This window comes from Tetrahymena thermophila (assembly GCF_000189635.1).
Source record: "Tetrahymena thermophila SB210 genomic scaffold scf_8254788, whole genome shotgun sequence".
NCBI lineage: Eukaryota > Ciliophora > Oligohymenophorea > Hymenostomatida > Tetrahymenidae > Tetrahymena > Tetrahymena thermophila.
Window position 1 is genome coordinate 231,881 of NW_002476544.1, and position 16,658 is coordinate 248,538.

The following is a 16,658-nucleotide window of genomic DNA, read 5'->3' on the forward strand; positions in this document are numbered from 1 at the left end:
ACAAGAATAAAATAAATATGATGATATTAAATAGATGGAAACACCAAAATCACCTATTAAAACAATTAAAAGTAATGACTTTTGTACTTAATAAAATAATCTACCAGCTACAGTATACCTGAAAGATGTTGTATAATAAGAAGAAAAAAAAATAGATATCAATAAAGAAAATATAAATGAAAATAATTAGATAAAATACGAAGAAATTTAAATTACTAGAAGAATAACTGCAAAAGTAGTTAGTAAATGCAAAAAATAAGTCAGTGAACCAGAAAAATAAAACACTCAATGTGAAATAAAAACAAAATCGAACCCGAAATAGGCTGATGAAACTCCAATTACTCCAATCAAATCAGATTAAAAAGATTTGAATACAGAATTAAATGGTAATTCTCAAGAACAAAAAAATCTATCTAAAACAAAAGAAAATATTTCTAAAGAATAAGAATTCAACAGTGCTGCTTCTTGCAAATTATTAACCGAAAAAAAAAATAATTTTGTAGCGTAAATTAACTGTGAAGAAAATTATTTAATTATTAATTTATTTATTATATCATAAAGTAAGGAGTAATGTTAAGAGAAGAATTCTTAAGATCTATCTGAATAAAAAACTCAAAGTAAGTTGAATTAAAAATAAATATTATAAATTTGTATTTCAGTTAATAAATTAAAATTACTTTATAAATAAATAAATAGAATAATCTTTAGGATAAATAATTGAAGAAGAGGATGAATTTGTTTCACAATCTGTAATATACTTTTTAATTTTAAATTAAATTCTTTTCATAAAATAAAGAACAAAGAAAATTATATAATTCGCAGAATCTCCTTTGAAAGTGCTTTAAAATTATAAGATTAAGAAAACAACTAAAATAAACAAACTCCTTAATAATTAAGCTTTTTTGAAAGTAAATAAAAAGATATTTAATTAATTTAGTTTAAATATTGAAATAGAATTAACCAAAATAAAAATATAAAAAAGAAAACTAACAAAATCTAACACCAGATTTACTTCAAAAAGAGTTGTTGGGTGAGAAATCTCAAAATAAATCAGATTATTAGAAAAGTAAACTCATATATAGTCATCTTAAACTAATTCATGATGAAAACTTGTATTATGATGATAAAAAATCCTATGACGGATATTATTATGAAGAAGATGAAGTAAAAAAAAAATAAGAAGAAGAAGATGAAGAAAATATTTATATCATTCCAAGTAAATAATCAGAATAATTTAAAGTAATTTTTTCATCAAAATTCAAATTTATATTTATTTATATTAAATTCATAAATAAAGAAATAGAAGGTTAGTCTATTAAAAGACATGACGCAAGAGTAATTCTAACTATTTTTCAACATAGTAAGAAAGGAGGTAAAATTTAAATATATTTTAAAAAGAAGAAGAAATATTTCATATGATTTATTTATTAGTTTTTTTATTTATTTTAAAATAAGAACGATATTAGATATGTTTTATCCATCCTCATCATATACTCAAATATATTTTATTTTAAAATTAGATATAGAATGAAAGATTCATAAATGATACAACAAAGAACTAAATAAATATTTTATAAACATAGATTCCCTAAGTTCAACTAGATAAATTGAATATTAAAATAAAATCATTTATTGATATTGTTAAGATAGAAAACTCTGATTTATAGATTGAAAATTTTTGATTTTTTTTCATGAATTAGTAAATCAAATTACATAAATACATACATACATACATACATAACTAGTATTTTTTGCAAAGAAAAAGTAGACAAAAATTAAAAAAAAGGCTTTCTAAAGAAGATTTAATTACTGCTTTGCAATAACTAAAAAAGGTGTGAATAAAAACTAAAAAATTGAATTGATTGTTATAACAACAATATATAAATAATTATAAATAAATAAATAAATATTTGCTGTTATTTACAGCATAGGAAATTGTTTTTTAGAATTATTTTAATTTTAAAGTTTCAGTCAATTTTATATAAAATTTACATGTTGTATAATGATAAATTTAAGCTATTTATATTTTAAATAAACATTAATATCAGTTTTAATTATTAAAATTTATCCATTTTTATTAATTTTAAAACAAATTCCAAGTTAAACACTAAAAAAATATTTGTGCTTAATAATTGATTATCATTTTTAAGATAACTAAAAAATGCCTAAAAAACATTCAAAAAAAATATTGTAATTTTATCTAAATTTTACATTGTTTAGATAATGATTTAATATTTTTAAAATTAATATTTATATCATTTTTATTGATTATTTTCTATCCATTTTAATTCTATAAAATAAGTGACAAAAATAAAGAATAAAAAATATTTCTACTTTATAATTAATTATTAATTTGAGCTAAGTAAAAAATGTATAAAAACTCAGAAAGAAAGGTGATCAATATAAATATAGTTTGTATTTTAATAGTTTTTTTTCTAAAATAATAAATCTAAAATCCAATAATTCAATTAGCTATACAATAAATAAATAATTATTTATTCATTAACTTTCAATTTTATTTCATAGAGAATTTCAAATAAATATTTTCTAAATATAACTAAATATCTATCTACTATCTATCTAAATATGTATTTTCAAAATAATGAGATTCTAAAAGCTTCTTAATCAAAGAAGAAAATTAATTAAAATTCTTAATCAATTTGATAAATTAGAACAATAAAATATCATTTATTAGTAAGTTAACCCTTATGAAGATTTAACTACTTTAAGAAATTATTGCTGCTATTATATATTTGCTGCTATTTTAAATTTGTAAGGTGGTCAATAGATCGTATTAAGTTGACGATAACTACTGTTAGAATGTAAACAAGGAATTAAAAACTTAAATATTAATTAAGAATTTCTTGAGTTATTTATTTATTAATTTTTTAAATGATAAATTTAAATTTAGTTTAGTTCCTTGCTAAAAAAAAAATATTTTTTTATAATGGCTAAATTTAAGTATTTTTCTATACAGAAAACTAATAAAAATGATACAAATCTTGAGTGGTATTAAAGAAAAATAATTAAATTTTAAGAAAGAATGGATAAATTTTATAAATTTAATATTATTGCAATAGCCAGCCATTCATTATAAAATTGTGAATGAATAAATTGTAAATCTAAAACTCAAACAAATATTTATTATATCTTGATAGTTAGTTAAAGGAGAGCATATATATATATATATATAAATAATAAATTCATTTTTTATTTTAAATTAGAATTTAAAGGAAAAAGCTCAACAAATTTTTTATGTATGTATTTGTCTAAAATCAGTCTTTTTAAGAATAATCAAAGAATGAGTGGCTTATTAGATAAAATTGTATAGGTTAGACCTTATAAAAAGATATGATCAAATTTTTTAATTTAATTTAAATTCCATCAAATTTATTATTTGGTAATTGTGCTTGTTTACAATATTTTACTTTTGTAAAGATCAAATTTTACAAATTTGAAGAAATATTTGTCTTTTTTAATTAATTTAATTAGTGGTTAATCAAAAAAAAAGAATAGATTGAAAAAAGGGGAGCGAGCAACGCTTTATTACATTATTTTATTAAATATAAATATAAATAAGTATGACTGAAATACTTTGTTCAAACAATCTTTTCTTTACTATTTTTTTAAACTAAATTTCTTAGTAAATCTCTATGAATAATATTTAATTGACTTTATCCCTCAAAAACAAACAAGACAAAATATTTTTATTTTTTTAAATGCGTTTGTTTATTTTGTTGAATATAAAACAATATCTTTAAGAAAGAAATGATTAATTAATTATAAAGCATAAAATCTATTTAGGTTAAGCTTAAAATATTACATAATTTCAATGCTTTGTTGCCATTTTATATTTTTTAAAATAGGTTTTTATAGAGCTGTATACAGAAAAGTAGTCAAAACAAAAATTCAAATAATATTTTTGGGATTCTTTAAATCAATCTGATATATATAATACCTAATCAAAAAAGAAACTTTTTTTCTATATTATTTTTGCTTTTTCTTAGAGTTAAATTTGATTTTTCTTAGATATTAAATTTTAGAATATTTCAATTCTTTTATTTTATCTTTAAAAATGGAGAGAAGAGTCAAGATAAAATTCTCTTAAATAATATTCAACAAAAAACAATTCCGAATCATATTTTTATATGCTTGTTTCTTAAAAAATAATTTAATGCTATGGAAATAATTTCCTTGTTTTTACTAAAAGCTGTGATTAAGTTTTTTATAAATTTACTTCTATTTTAAGTGAATATATAATTTGAAAGCGACCAAAAATCTAAATTTAAAAGCTTAAAACTACTAATACTCTACCCATAAAATTATAATTTTTATATTAAAATAATTTTTTTTATCTTTTAAGAGAGCAAATAAAAAGATGCTTGCTTGTTGATTTGCTGTTTGTACCTTCAATTTATATATTAGTAAAAAATAGTAAGTAAAAACAAAGTCTTTATATTAATTTTTAGAATCATTATTTCCTCTTAACTTTAAAAGCAAATTAACAAATAGTTAGATTATTAGATAGATAAATAATATTTTTATTTCATTTCAGAAAATATCAGTTGAAAAATTTAAATCTAATCGAACAAAGAATTATTTGTGTAATTATGTCTTATCAAACCAATAACTTTTCATTCAATTAGTAAAAATAGATGAATAAATAAATAAATAAATCAAAAATTTTTTCTTTCTTCTATTTCTTCTCATTAATATAAATTAATTAAATTCCTATTACAATCAAATAAATTGTAACTCAAAATTTAAAAATATATTTTCGGCTTATTATTTTTGTTAAAAAAATAAGAAAGCATTTTATTGATTGGCTTAAAGAGTTTAAAAATAGTGAATATTTTTGTTATAAAAGAAGAAATACATATGTTTATTTGTGTTAAATCTTGAATTAATATGTTTTTTTGCTTTCTGAAAACTTTAAATTTGTATACTTTTTTTATTATCTCTATTCATATGTTCGTTCATTGAGTTTGTTTGAAAGATTTCTGATAAAATCACTTTCTATTCAGATTTTAAATTTTCTGTGTATATTTAATTAATGTGTCATTCATTTTCTTTCAAGATTTAAAATGCACATCTTGAAAAATATCCAAAAATTTTTAGTTTTATTTATGATATCCCTTAATCTTTCTAATACTATTGCAAATACCTATTAACTTTTATCCTATTATTGTTATAAGTTATTAAATTGCTCATTCTGAGAGCCTTTATTGCAGTTTAGACTTTTATCAATTAAAAAACCCGGATCAAGTAAATTTGATAAAATAAAATTTATAAATTTAAATTCTTTCTTTTTTTTACAATTTTTTAATGTTTGTCACTATGAAAAAATTATAATTTTATATGTAAATACTGTATTTATTGACCTTTTTTTAAATCATGTCATTAAATACCTAAATATGAATCTGGTAAAATAAAACATATAAAATTGATATTGATATTCACATTTTGAAGGTATAATTGAAGGTTTGTCTTGATGAAATTAATCAAAAATAATTTGGAGACTTGGTTGTATACTAAGAAAAAATTAATTTTATAGACTTTGAAATGACTTAATAATTCATAAATGCGTAATACTCCAAATCATATTTGAATAGTAAAGATAAATATATTATCTCTCTAATTAGAATGATCGCTAGACAAATATAAATTTTTAAAAAAACATTAATCGTTTGAATGGCATTTGTAGCGTATTTTATACCAATTTACAAAATCAGAAACCTTTTGTTGTGCTTTCTTTTATTAGTTTGTGATATGAATATATTTTTGTTAGAATAAGTTAAAAACGAATGAACAAAAGATAAATATTTTGTTGATTTTACAAGACAGATTCAAATTACATAAAAAACATTTTATATTTGTCCAATTTAAAAAAAATAACTATGATTTTTCAGTCTAGATTAAAAAAATTTCATTTATTTAATTTGATGTTACAGTTTTTAGAGAGTAGAAACTTAATTAAAAAAAACACTTAAAAGACCAATCAATATTAAATCCATAAACTTAAAGTCTATATAATTTTTTAATATTTGATTTAGCTAAAATCAGATTTGAAAAGAATTACTAGATTAATAACTGACAAAAATTTTATGTAAATTAGAAATAAGAATAACATTATGTATTTAGTGGATTAAATAGTGTTTGATTTTCAACCAAAGAAACTAATAATAATAATTTAAAATAAAACAAAATTCAATTAAATAAAAACAACTAAAAATGTCTAAAACTATCATATTAGCTTTGCTCTTAGCTTAAATCATCACCTTAGCTTTTGCTGCATCTTCAGTAACATGTGGTACTCATCCTTTGTTAAATAAAGTTTAGAGTTCTGTTAATAGTCTTATTGCTACTGATACAAGTGGAAAAGCTAAAACTAAAAGTGACGCTCTTTTCAAGAGCTTTACAAATGCTAAACCTTCAAGCAAAAGTGCTGCTGACTTAGGTGTCTGCTCTGCCTATGCTGGATAAAACTCTTGCTGTGATAAAAATATTGTTAAACTTATTGACTAAGCTGCTTTATAGAAAGCTAAGCCTATTCAAACTAAGTCAACTGTTTTCTAGAAATTCACTAACATTTATGCTGCTTAAGCAAATAAGTTATGTTCAAAATATATTACTAATGGTCCTGTTACTGCTGATGCCATTTTAAAAAATGCTGCTTTAACTAGTTTCTAAGCTTTAAAAACTAGTCAAGCTACTTGTAAGATTAACTTTGCCAAAGCTCTTACTTCTTTCACAAGAGGTGCATTGTGCACAGTTTGTTCAGGTGTTGATAAAGTAAATGATTACGTAAACGCCTAAGGTTAACTTAAGGTTACATAAGATTCAGTAAATCAATTCGTATCTGCCACTGATACTGCTGCTACTTGTTTTGCCAACATATTCACTGGAGACGCTTTTAAAGCTACTATAAATGAATTAAATGGTAAATACATTTCAGATGCTACATGTGCTAGTAGTGTATTGACCAAAATCTAAACTGTTTTCACTAATAAGATAATCTAGAATAGCGATGGTAATGGTGGCAAGCTTTGTAAAGGAACTACTGTTTTTGGTAATAATGCTGCTTGTGAAAGTTTATTACAAGGTGATGCAAATCTTGAATCAAACAATAGCAGACTCCTTAGATCTGAAGATGATGAAATGTTTAGATTACTTGATGCCTCTGCTGCCCCAGATGCTGTTGTTGATCCTTCAGGTGTCAGTGTTTATACCACAAGTTCCACTGATAGCAGTATTGATGAAAATGGTAGTAATATAAGCACAAGCTTTGACAATGTTAGCACAACCTCAAGTGAAATCATTAAAGCTGCTTTGGCTTTAATTTCTCTTTTGGCATTAGCTTTTTGAATGATAAAATATAATTTTAAAAGGATTTATTTTTATTTTATGTATAAATAATTTATATTATATTTTATAGCATTCCATTTTTACTTTTAGAGTTTTACAATTTCCTTACTTGCTTTTGAATATACAAACAAGCAAACAAAAAAATACCCAATAAACTAAATAAGATAATATAAATTAAAAGATGTGCAAAATAGATAGACAAAACCAAAGGTAGTTAAAATAATAAATATAAATAATTAAATAAATAGTTGAATTAAAGAGCTAAGCTTGATTGGTCTTGAGCTTATTAGTTTAATAGTTGAAATATATATATATATATTAAAGATTTATTGAGCTATTTTTATTAGGATTTTTTAAAATAATCTTATTTAATTTATAAAAATATCCTTATATTTTTATATTTTGAATGATTTACTTTTTCATTTATTTTTTATAATTTTTGTTATGCCATATTATCTCTTTACGATTATTTAAAGACTATCAATAAATAAATAAATTGAGAAAGGAAGTAATAGCATGAAATACATTTTTTTAAAATAAAAAAATTGAGAAATAGAACTCAAATAAATTACAAAAAAGTAAAGAGTAAATTTAAATAAATAAATTAAAAAAATTATTTTTTTGAAAGTATTTATTTACAATTAAAAATATAAAATTTTAAAAGAAAGTTTATCCTTTTATTAATTATAAAATTGCTTTTGCTTTTAAAGTATAAGAGGGGAAAATATCGGTCTCAACTGTATATCTATCTATCTATCTATCTATCTATCTAGATATATGTTTTAAAAATAATGATATTTTATAAATTTTCTAAATCAAAGAAGGAAATTAATTAAAATTCTTACTCAATTTGATAAATTAGAACAATAAAATATTATTTATTAGTAAGTTAAACCTGATGAGGATTTAACTATTTTATGAATTGATTGGTGCTATTAGATATTTGTTGCTAATTTAAATTTGTAAGGTGGTGAATACATCTTAATAAATTGATTATAAATATTGTTAGAATGTAAGCAAGGAATTTCAAGATAGACTTAAATATTAATTAAAAATTTCATGTATTATTTATTATTTTTAAATATTTATTTTACAATTATTTATAAATGCACTTAATTTTTAAAAATATATTTAATTTTAGTTTGGTTCCTTGCTATAAAAATAAAATATTTATTTTTTTTATAAGTGCTGACTTTAAGTATTTATCTTTTAAGAAAACTAAAATTTAGTGGTATTTAAGAAAAATAATAAATAAAATCTTAGAAAGAATAGATAAATTTTATAAATCTAAAATTATTGCAATAGCCATACATTATAAAATTTTGTATAAATTATAATCTAAATTCAAATAACTATGTATTATATCTTGATAGTTAGTTAATTATATGAGACCATAAAAAAATAATAAATTATTTTATTAATTTCAATTAAAATTTAAAGAAAAAAGCTCAAAAAATATTATTAACATTTGTATATATTTGTCTAAAATCAATCTTTTTCAGATTAATCAAAAAATTAGTTGCTGATTAGATAAAATTTTATAGATTTTACCTTAAAAATAGATATCATCAAAGTTTTTAATTTAATTTAAATTCGATCAAATTTATTATTTGGTAATTGTGCTTGTTTACAATATTTTACTTTTGTAATGATCAAATTTTACAAATATTTGCCTTTTTTAATTAATTTAATTAGTGGTTAATCAAATAATAAGAATAGATTGAAAAAAGGTCAGCGAGCAACGCTCTATTACATTAAATTATTAAATATAAATAAATAAGTATGACTGAAATACTTTGTTCAAACAATCTTTTCTTCACAATTTTTTAGTAAATTTTTAAGAGAAATATTTAATTGACTTTATCCCTCAAAAACAAACAAGACAAAATATTTTTATTTTTTCAAATGCATTTGTTTTTTTTGTATTTAAAACAAGTCCTTTAGTAAGTTATTATAAAGCTGTTTCGAATGAAATAAAATTTTTAAGATTCATCAAAGCAATCTGATATATTTTATACCTAATCAAAAAGATACTTTTTTTCTATATGATTTTTGCTTTTTCTTAGAGTTAAATTTGATTTTTCTTTTATATTAAATTTTTCAGTATTTCCATTCTTTTATTTTATCTTTAAAAATGGAGAGAAGAGTCGAAATAAAATTCTCTTAAATAATATTCAACAAGAAACAATTAAGAATCATATTTTTATATAATTGTTTCTTGAAAAATAATTTAATGCTATGGAAATAATTTCCTTGTTTTTACTAAAAGCTATGATTAAGTTTTTAATAAATTTACTTCTATTTTAAGTGAAAATATCATTTGAAAGTGGCTAAAAATCTAAATTTAAAAGCTTAAAACTACTAATACTCTACCCATAAAATAATAATTTTTGTATTAAAATAATTTTTTTAATCTTTTAAGAGAGCAAATAAAAGATGATTGCTTGTTGATTTACTGGTTGAACCTTCAATTTATTTATTATTAAAAATTAGTAAGTAAAAACAAAGTCTTTATATTATTTTTTAGAATCATTATTTCCTCTTAACTTTAAAAGCAAATTAACAAATAGTTAGTATATTAGATACCTAGATAATATTTTCATTTCATTTCAGAAAATATCAGTTGAAAAATTTAAGTCTAATCGAACAAAAAACTATTTGTGTAATTAAATCTTATCAAACCAATAAATTTTCATTCAATTTGTAAAAATAGATGAATAAATAAATAAATTAAAAATTTTTTCATTCTTCTATTTCTTCTCATAAATATAAATTAATTAAATTCCTATTACAATCAAATAAATTGTAACTCAAAATTTAAAAATATAATTTCGGCTTATTATTTTTGTTAAATGCATGTGAAAACATTTTATTGATTGGCTTAAAGATTTTAAAAATAGAGAATATTTTTGTTATAAAACAAGAAATGCGTCTGTTTATTTGTGTTAAATCTTGAATTAATATGTTTTTTTGCTTCTGAAAACATTTAAATTTGAAGACTTTTTTATTATCTCTATTCATATGTTCGTTCAATGAGTTTGTTTGTAATATTTCTGATAAAATCACTCTCTATTCAGATTTTAAATTTTCCCTTTATATTTTATTAATATGTCATTTTCTTTCAAGATTTTAAAATGCATATCTTGAAAAATATCCAAAAATTTTTAGTTCTACACATCTTATCCCTTATTCTTTCTAACGCTATTGCAAATACCTATTATGTTATATCATATTATTGTTATAAGCTATTAAATTGCTCATACTGATAGCCTTTATTGCAGTTTAGACTTTTATCAATTAAAAAACCCGGATCAAGTAAATTTGAAAAAATAAAATTTATAAATTTAAATTCTTTCTTTTTTTGCAATTATTTAATGTTTTTCATTATGAAAAAATTATAATTTTAAACGCAAATAAATACTGTATTAATTGGCCCTTTTTTTAAATCATGTCATTAAATACCTAAATATGAATCTGGTAAAGTTTTACATACGAAAGTAATTGATATTCATATTTTGAAGATATAATTGAAGGTTTGTCATGATGAAATTAATCAAAAATAATTTGGAGACTTGATTGTATACTAAGAAAAAATAAATTTTAGAGACTTTGAAATGACTTAATAATTCATAAATGCGTAATAATTCAAATCATATTTGAATAGTAAAGAGAAATACAATATCTCTCTAATTAGAAAGATCGCCAGACGAATTTAAATATTTAAAAAAACATTAAACATTTGAATGGCATTTGTAGAGTATTTTATACCGATTTACAAAATCGGAAACCTTTTGTTGTGCCTTCTTTTTATTTGTTTGTGATAAGAATATATTTTTATTAGAATAAGTTAAAAACGAATGAACAAAAGATAAAATATTTTGTTGATTTTTACAAGTTAGATTCAAATTAAATAAAAAACATTTTAAATTTGTCCAATATAAAAAAAAAGAACTATGATTTTTCTGTCTAGATTAAAAAAATTTCATTTATTTAATTTGATGTTACAGTTTTTAGAGAGTAGAAACTTAATTAAAAAAAACACTTAAATGATTAATCAATATTAACTCCATAAACTTAAAGTCTATATAATTTTTTAATATTTGATTTAGCTAAAATCAGATTTGAAAAGAATCACTTAATTAATAACTGACAAAAACTCTAAGTAAATTAGCAATAAGAATAACATTATCCATTTAGTGGTTTAAATAGCGTTTGATTTTCAACCAAACAAACTATCTAATAATAATTTAAAATAAAACAAAATTCAATTAAATAAAAACAATTAAAAATGTCCAAAACAATCATATTAGCTTTGCTCTTAGCTTAAATTATCACCTTAGCTTTTGCTGCATCTTCAGTAACATGTGGTACTCATCCTTTATTAAATAAAGTTTAGAGTTCTGTTAATAGTCTTGTTGCTACTGATACAAGTGGAAAAGCTAAAACTAAAAGTGATGCTCTTTTCAAGAGCTTTACAAATGCTAAACCTTCAAGCAAAAGTGCTGCTGACTTAGGTGTCTGCTCTGCCTATGCTGGATAAAACTCTTGCTGTGATAAAAATATTGTTAAACTTATTGACTAAGCTGCTTTATAGAAAGCTAAGCCTATTCAAACTAAGTCAACTGTTTTCTAGAAATTCACTAACATCTATGCTGCTTAAGCAAATAAGTTATGTTCAAAATATATTACTAATGGTCCTGTTACTGCTGATGCCATTTTAAAAAATGCTGCTTTAACTAGTTTCTAAGCTTTAAAAACTAGTCAAGCTACTTGTAAGATTAACTTTGCCAAAGCTCTTACTTCTTTCACAAGAGGTGCATTGTGCACAGTTTGTTCAGGTGTTGATAAAGTAAATGATTACGTAAACGCCTAAGGTTAACTTAAGGTTACATAAGATTCAGTAAATCAATTCGTATCTGCCACTGATACTGCTGCTACTTGTTTTGCCAACATATTCACTGGAGACGCTTTTAAAGCTACTATAAATGAATTAAATGGTAAATACATTTCAGATGCTACATGTGCTAGTAGTGTATTGACCAAAATCTAAACTGTTTTCACTAATAAGATAATCTAGAATAGCGATGGTAATGGTGGCAAGCTTTGTAAAGGAACTACTGTTTTCGGTAATAATGCTGCTTGTGAAAGTTTATTATAAGGTGATGCAAATCTTGAATCAAACAATAGCAGACTCCTTAGATCTGAAGATGATGAAATGTTTAGATTACTTGATGCCTCTGCTGCCCCAGACGCTGTTGTTGATCCTTAAGGTGTCAGTGTTTATACCACAAGTTCTACTGATAGCAGTATTGATGAAAATGGTAGTAATATAAGCACAAGCTTTGACAATGTTAGCACAACCTCAAGTGAAATCATTAAAGCTGCTTTGGCTTTAATTTCTCTTTTGGCATTAGCTTTTTGAATGATAAAATATAATTTTAAAAGGAATTATTATTATTTTATGTATAAATAATTATTTTCTGTTTTATTATATTTCATTTTTACTTTTAGAGTTTTACAATTTCCTTACTTGTTTTTAATATACAACAAACAAACAAATAAATAAATACCCAATAAACAAATTAAGATAAAAAAATTAAAAGATGCGCAAAATAGGTAGACAAAACCAAAAGTAATATAAATAACTAAATAAATAAGTAGACTATAGTTCAGTCTGATTAATTTGAACTTATTAGCTTAACAATTGATATACATCTGAAAGATTTATTGAGCTATTTTTATTAGGAAGTTTTAAAATAATATTGATTAATTTATAATAATATCCTTTTTTTAAGAGTTTTACCTTTTTATTTTTCTTGTATCAATTTTTTTTATGCACTATTATATTTATACAATTATTTTAAGACTATCAATAAATAAATAAATTGAGTAGTAAGTAATAGCACGAAATAGATTTAAATAATAATAAAAATTGAGAAATAGAACTCAAATAAATTATAAAAAAATAAAAAAGTTACAAGTAAATTTAAATAAATAAATAAATTAAAAAATAATTTTTTTGAAAGTATTTTTTTACATTTAGAAATATATAAAAAATAATAAAATTATTTTTGCATTTAAAGTGTAAATGAATTCTAATTATTTATTAACAAAATATCTATTTTTTAATTTGTCATCATCTAATTTTCCAATTATTTATTTTGTAATCAATAAGTTTGCTTGCTTTCTTCAATTTCTTTAGAAATCTATTTTTGATTTAGGAGCTTAGTTTGAGCCATCTTAATATAATATTTATTTATATTTTTATAAATAAATAAATCTTTGAAAACAAAATTTTATATTACCCAATTTCAAAAGAAAAGATCTACAGGTTAGCACATTTATGAACAGTATAGCTCAAATTAGTAATACTTTAATCACTGATATTAGTATCACTTTATAATTAATTAAGTATAAATGAAAAAAATGATATGATTATTTAGTAAATATTATTACATCAAACCAATATTAAGTATTCTTAAATTTTTTAGTATGATAAGAGAATTGCATAGATTCTAAATGCCTAAATCACTAATATTTGTTTAACTTTTAAAAAAATTTTTTTATTAATTTCAATTTTTATAATTTAAAGTAAATTTAATAAAGTAAATATTTAATCATTTATACTTACTTTAAATTTAGCTAAAATTTAAAAAGATCAGCACATTAAACTAATTAATTAGCTAAATTATTGATTGTTTCATCTCCTATATTATTCAAACTATTTTGTTAAAAATTAATTTATAAAAATAAATATTTTCCTAATATAAAATAATTTTCTATTGATTTTTTATGCTAATTAATTAATAATAAGTTAATGTTTTAATAATGTAGAAAGTATATTTTTTAAAAAAATAAACATAGTTTTTTTTATCAATTAATCAAAAGAATAACTCAAAAAAATTCAAAATTGAGTAGAAATTAGTTCTATCTATATTAAGAGCATTTTATGAAATTAAAAATTAAAAATTGATTTTAAATAAAATATTATTTTATATTAAATGAAAGATTGATTGATTATGTTTAAAAGAAATTATTATTTCATAATTACCGTAGTTTCTCGTTAATTAAGGAATTTTTTAAATCAAAATTTTTGTAAAAATTTAGTCCTCAAAAAATAGGAAATTTATTTGTTTTGAATAACTTTACTAAACTAAAATAATTAATTTTATTTAATATTAAATTTTTTAAAATTAAAAAATTATTCAAGATAGAGAGAGTTGTTAATGCTTTTATCAGAAAATAAAGAAATAATTTATATCAAATACAAACCTTAAGTCAAGTGTTAAATCAGTAAGGTTAGAAAATTAAACAAGAGAAGTTGCTATATTTATTGCTCCTTATTAATCTAATTTATTTTAACTTTTAATAATGAAAATGAATTTATTTAGCAAAATATTTTTAAAATTTACCATAATTCAATTGTTATAGCTTTAATGCTTAGGGAGAACAGAGATCCAACTTAGCCAAAAAGAGCAAAATTTGTGATAAGGTTATAACTAAATGTAAAATAATTAAAAACCATAAATTTGTAATAGAATTAATACTTAAATCCAAGTGTAAGCTAGTTGAGATTAATATTTTTTTCTAACTCTTTGCCTAAACATTAAACCCCTAAGTCTCCTATCTGATTATCACTGATATAAAATATTTTTGTTTTTTCGAATCAAAAATTAAAAAATACTTTAAATAAAGTGATATAATTTTGAGATTTTAGCAACTCGCTATTCCCATAGCAAGCTCGTTTAATCCATCATCTTTGATTTTGTTTGATCTTTAAATTTAAATTAGCTAAAAAAATTATTTAGTGTAATTTATGTTTACATCAACTTAAAATGAAAAATAGAAAGATTTTGGCATTTTTTTAAAGCCTTTCCCATCCCAATAGCTCCTTATTTTGTTATACCGTTATAGCTTTTAAATATAATGAAAATGATTACTTTTTGAATTTTATTTAAATAAAGATAGATTTAAAGCTTTACCTAAAATTAATATCTAAAGTGAAAAGTTAGCAACATTCAGAGAAGCATTCAAATAGCTTAGTTGCTCCATTATCTTAAATCTTATTTGTACTATTTAGATGTTGGGTAAGAAATTTAAAATAAGTAAAGATGCAATACATTTACCTCAGATTCAAAGATAGATATTAAAGATTTTTACAACCTAAAAATCCATTACCAATTAGTGATGCTTATTCTGCATTTATTTGGCAGATACTTATTTGAATAAAACATAAAATATTTATTAATTTTTAATATTTAAATTAACCAATAAATAAATACCTTTGTTAATAAGTCAAACTGATCAATTCTTCGTATTTAGCGATTGATTTGCCTAAGTCATCAGCAAAAGAATTAAAACTAATATTTTAGCTTTTTGGATTTAAAAAGAGTGTAATAAATAACACAAAAAGTAATTAAATTTCTTTTAATTTGCTTTTAATAAGTATACTTAAATATTAGTAAAAGATCTTTAATATGCCAAATATCTTTTTAATTAATAAACTTTTTTAGAAAAAAAAATTAATTTTAAATCATCAATTTTAATAAAATTTGCTCACCTGAAATAGATTTTCAAATTTCATAGTTTTACTAATATAATTTTTTTTATTTTAAAAAAAGGAAAAATATGATCAATATTTATTTAGCTTATTTCTTTAAAATAAATAATTCATTTTCAATTAATTTTATATGTAAAAGTAGAAAAAATCATCAATATCTTTTATTAAATTTTATCTAATATATAATATAATTTCTAATATTAGAAACCCCAAATAATATAAGGAGGGTGAATTATTTTAGGAGAAATACTTGTACTCAATATATTAAATTATTTTAATTAATTTATTAAAAAAATAATAGTTTATTTTAGAAATCTAATTTATTCATAAATTTTAAATAGATATTTTTAAAAGTGTTGAGAGATAGATTGATGGAAAATAATCTTTAAAAATTAATGGAATCTCAATTAATTTTTAACACAAAGATTATTTGGAATAATTTTATAACATAGAATAATAACTATTTATGTTTAGAATTTAATTAAATAATATCCAAAACCAGCAATACAATTAAAGCATAGTCACACACATTTGAATTCGCTTCATAAATAAAATAAATCAATATTTTATAAATAAAAGTTAATCAAATATAATTTAATTTAAATGGAAGAATTTATTTTCGTTTAAACTATTATTTATACTTAGTTTTTTAGTTTTTAATAAGTAATTAAAAATGATTTATCTAATATGAATAAAGGTTTTAATGAATTAATTTTAGGTACATTTATAATAT

General features: G+C 20.6%; 4 protein-coding genes across 4 annotated transcripts in view; 3 read left to right on the top strand and 1 right to left on the bottom strand. All coding sequences in view use genetic code 6, as the record gives it.

Annotated features, from left to right (window-relative positions):
* The window catches only part of TTHERM_00260780 (Serine/Threonine kinase domain protein), a gene marked incomplete at both ends in the record, with an annotated part of 9,986 nt that extends 8,304 nt beyond the window's left edge, over positions 1-1,682 (top strand). Inside the window, 7 exons of the mRNA XM_001009025.3 lie at positions 1-504; positions 562-617; positions 697-749; positions 797-908; positions 983-1,239; positions 1,298-1,372; positions 1,521-1,682. The exon at positions 1-504 is cut by the window's left edge and continues 284 nt beyond it. Coding sequence (XP_001009025.3) covers positions 1-504; positions 562-617; positions 697-749; positions 797-908; positions 983-1,239; positions 1,298-1,372; positions 1,521-1,682 — 1,219 coding nt within the window. The remainder of the gene's footprint in view (positions 505-561; positions 618-696; positions 750-796; positions 909-982; positions 1,240-1,297; positions 1,373-1,520) is intronic.
* Positions 1,683-6,231: 4,549 nt separating this feature from the next.
* Positions 6,232-7,365, top strand: TTHERM_00261790 (transmembrane protein, putative; the record flags this gene model as incomplete). The annotated part of the gene is made up of 1 exon (XM_001009027.3): positions 6,232-7,365. One exon carries the CDS (start codon positions 6,232-6,234, stop codon positions 7,363-7,365), a length of 1,134 nt encoding a protein of 377 aa, XP_001009027.1.
* A 4,288-nt stretch (positions 7,366-11,653) lies between these two features.
* Positions 11,654-12,787, top strand: TTHERM_00261800 (transmembrane protein, putative; the record flags this gene model as incomplete). Its single annotated transcript, XM_001009028.3, has 1 exon — positions 11,654-12,787. The coding sequence occupies one exon, from the start codon at positions 11,654-11,656 to the stop codon at positions 12,785-12,787; it is 1,134 nt and encodes a 377-aa protein (XP_001009028.1).
* Positions 12,788-13,501: 714 nt separating this feature from the next.
* TTHERM_00261810 (kinase domain protein) lies at positions 13,502-15,949 on the bottom strand (the record flags this gene model as incomplete). Its single annotated transcript, XM_001009029.2, has 14 exons — positions 13,502-13,604; positions 13,671-13,760; positions 13,822-13,911; positions 13,997-14,086; positions 14,638-14,727; positions 14,778-14,864; positions 14,913-15,002; positions 15,050-15,139; positions 15,190-15,279; positions 15,348-15,437; positions 15,492-15,581; positions 15,648-15,737; positions 15,817-15,869; positions 15,926-15,949. 14 exons carry the CDS (start codon positions 15,947-15,949, stop codon positions 13,502-13,504), a joined length of 1,167 nt encoding a protein of 388 aa, XP_001009029.2.
* Positions 15,950-16,658: the final 709 nt, after the last annotated feature.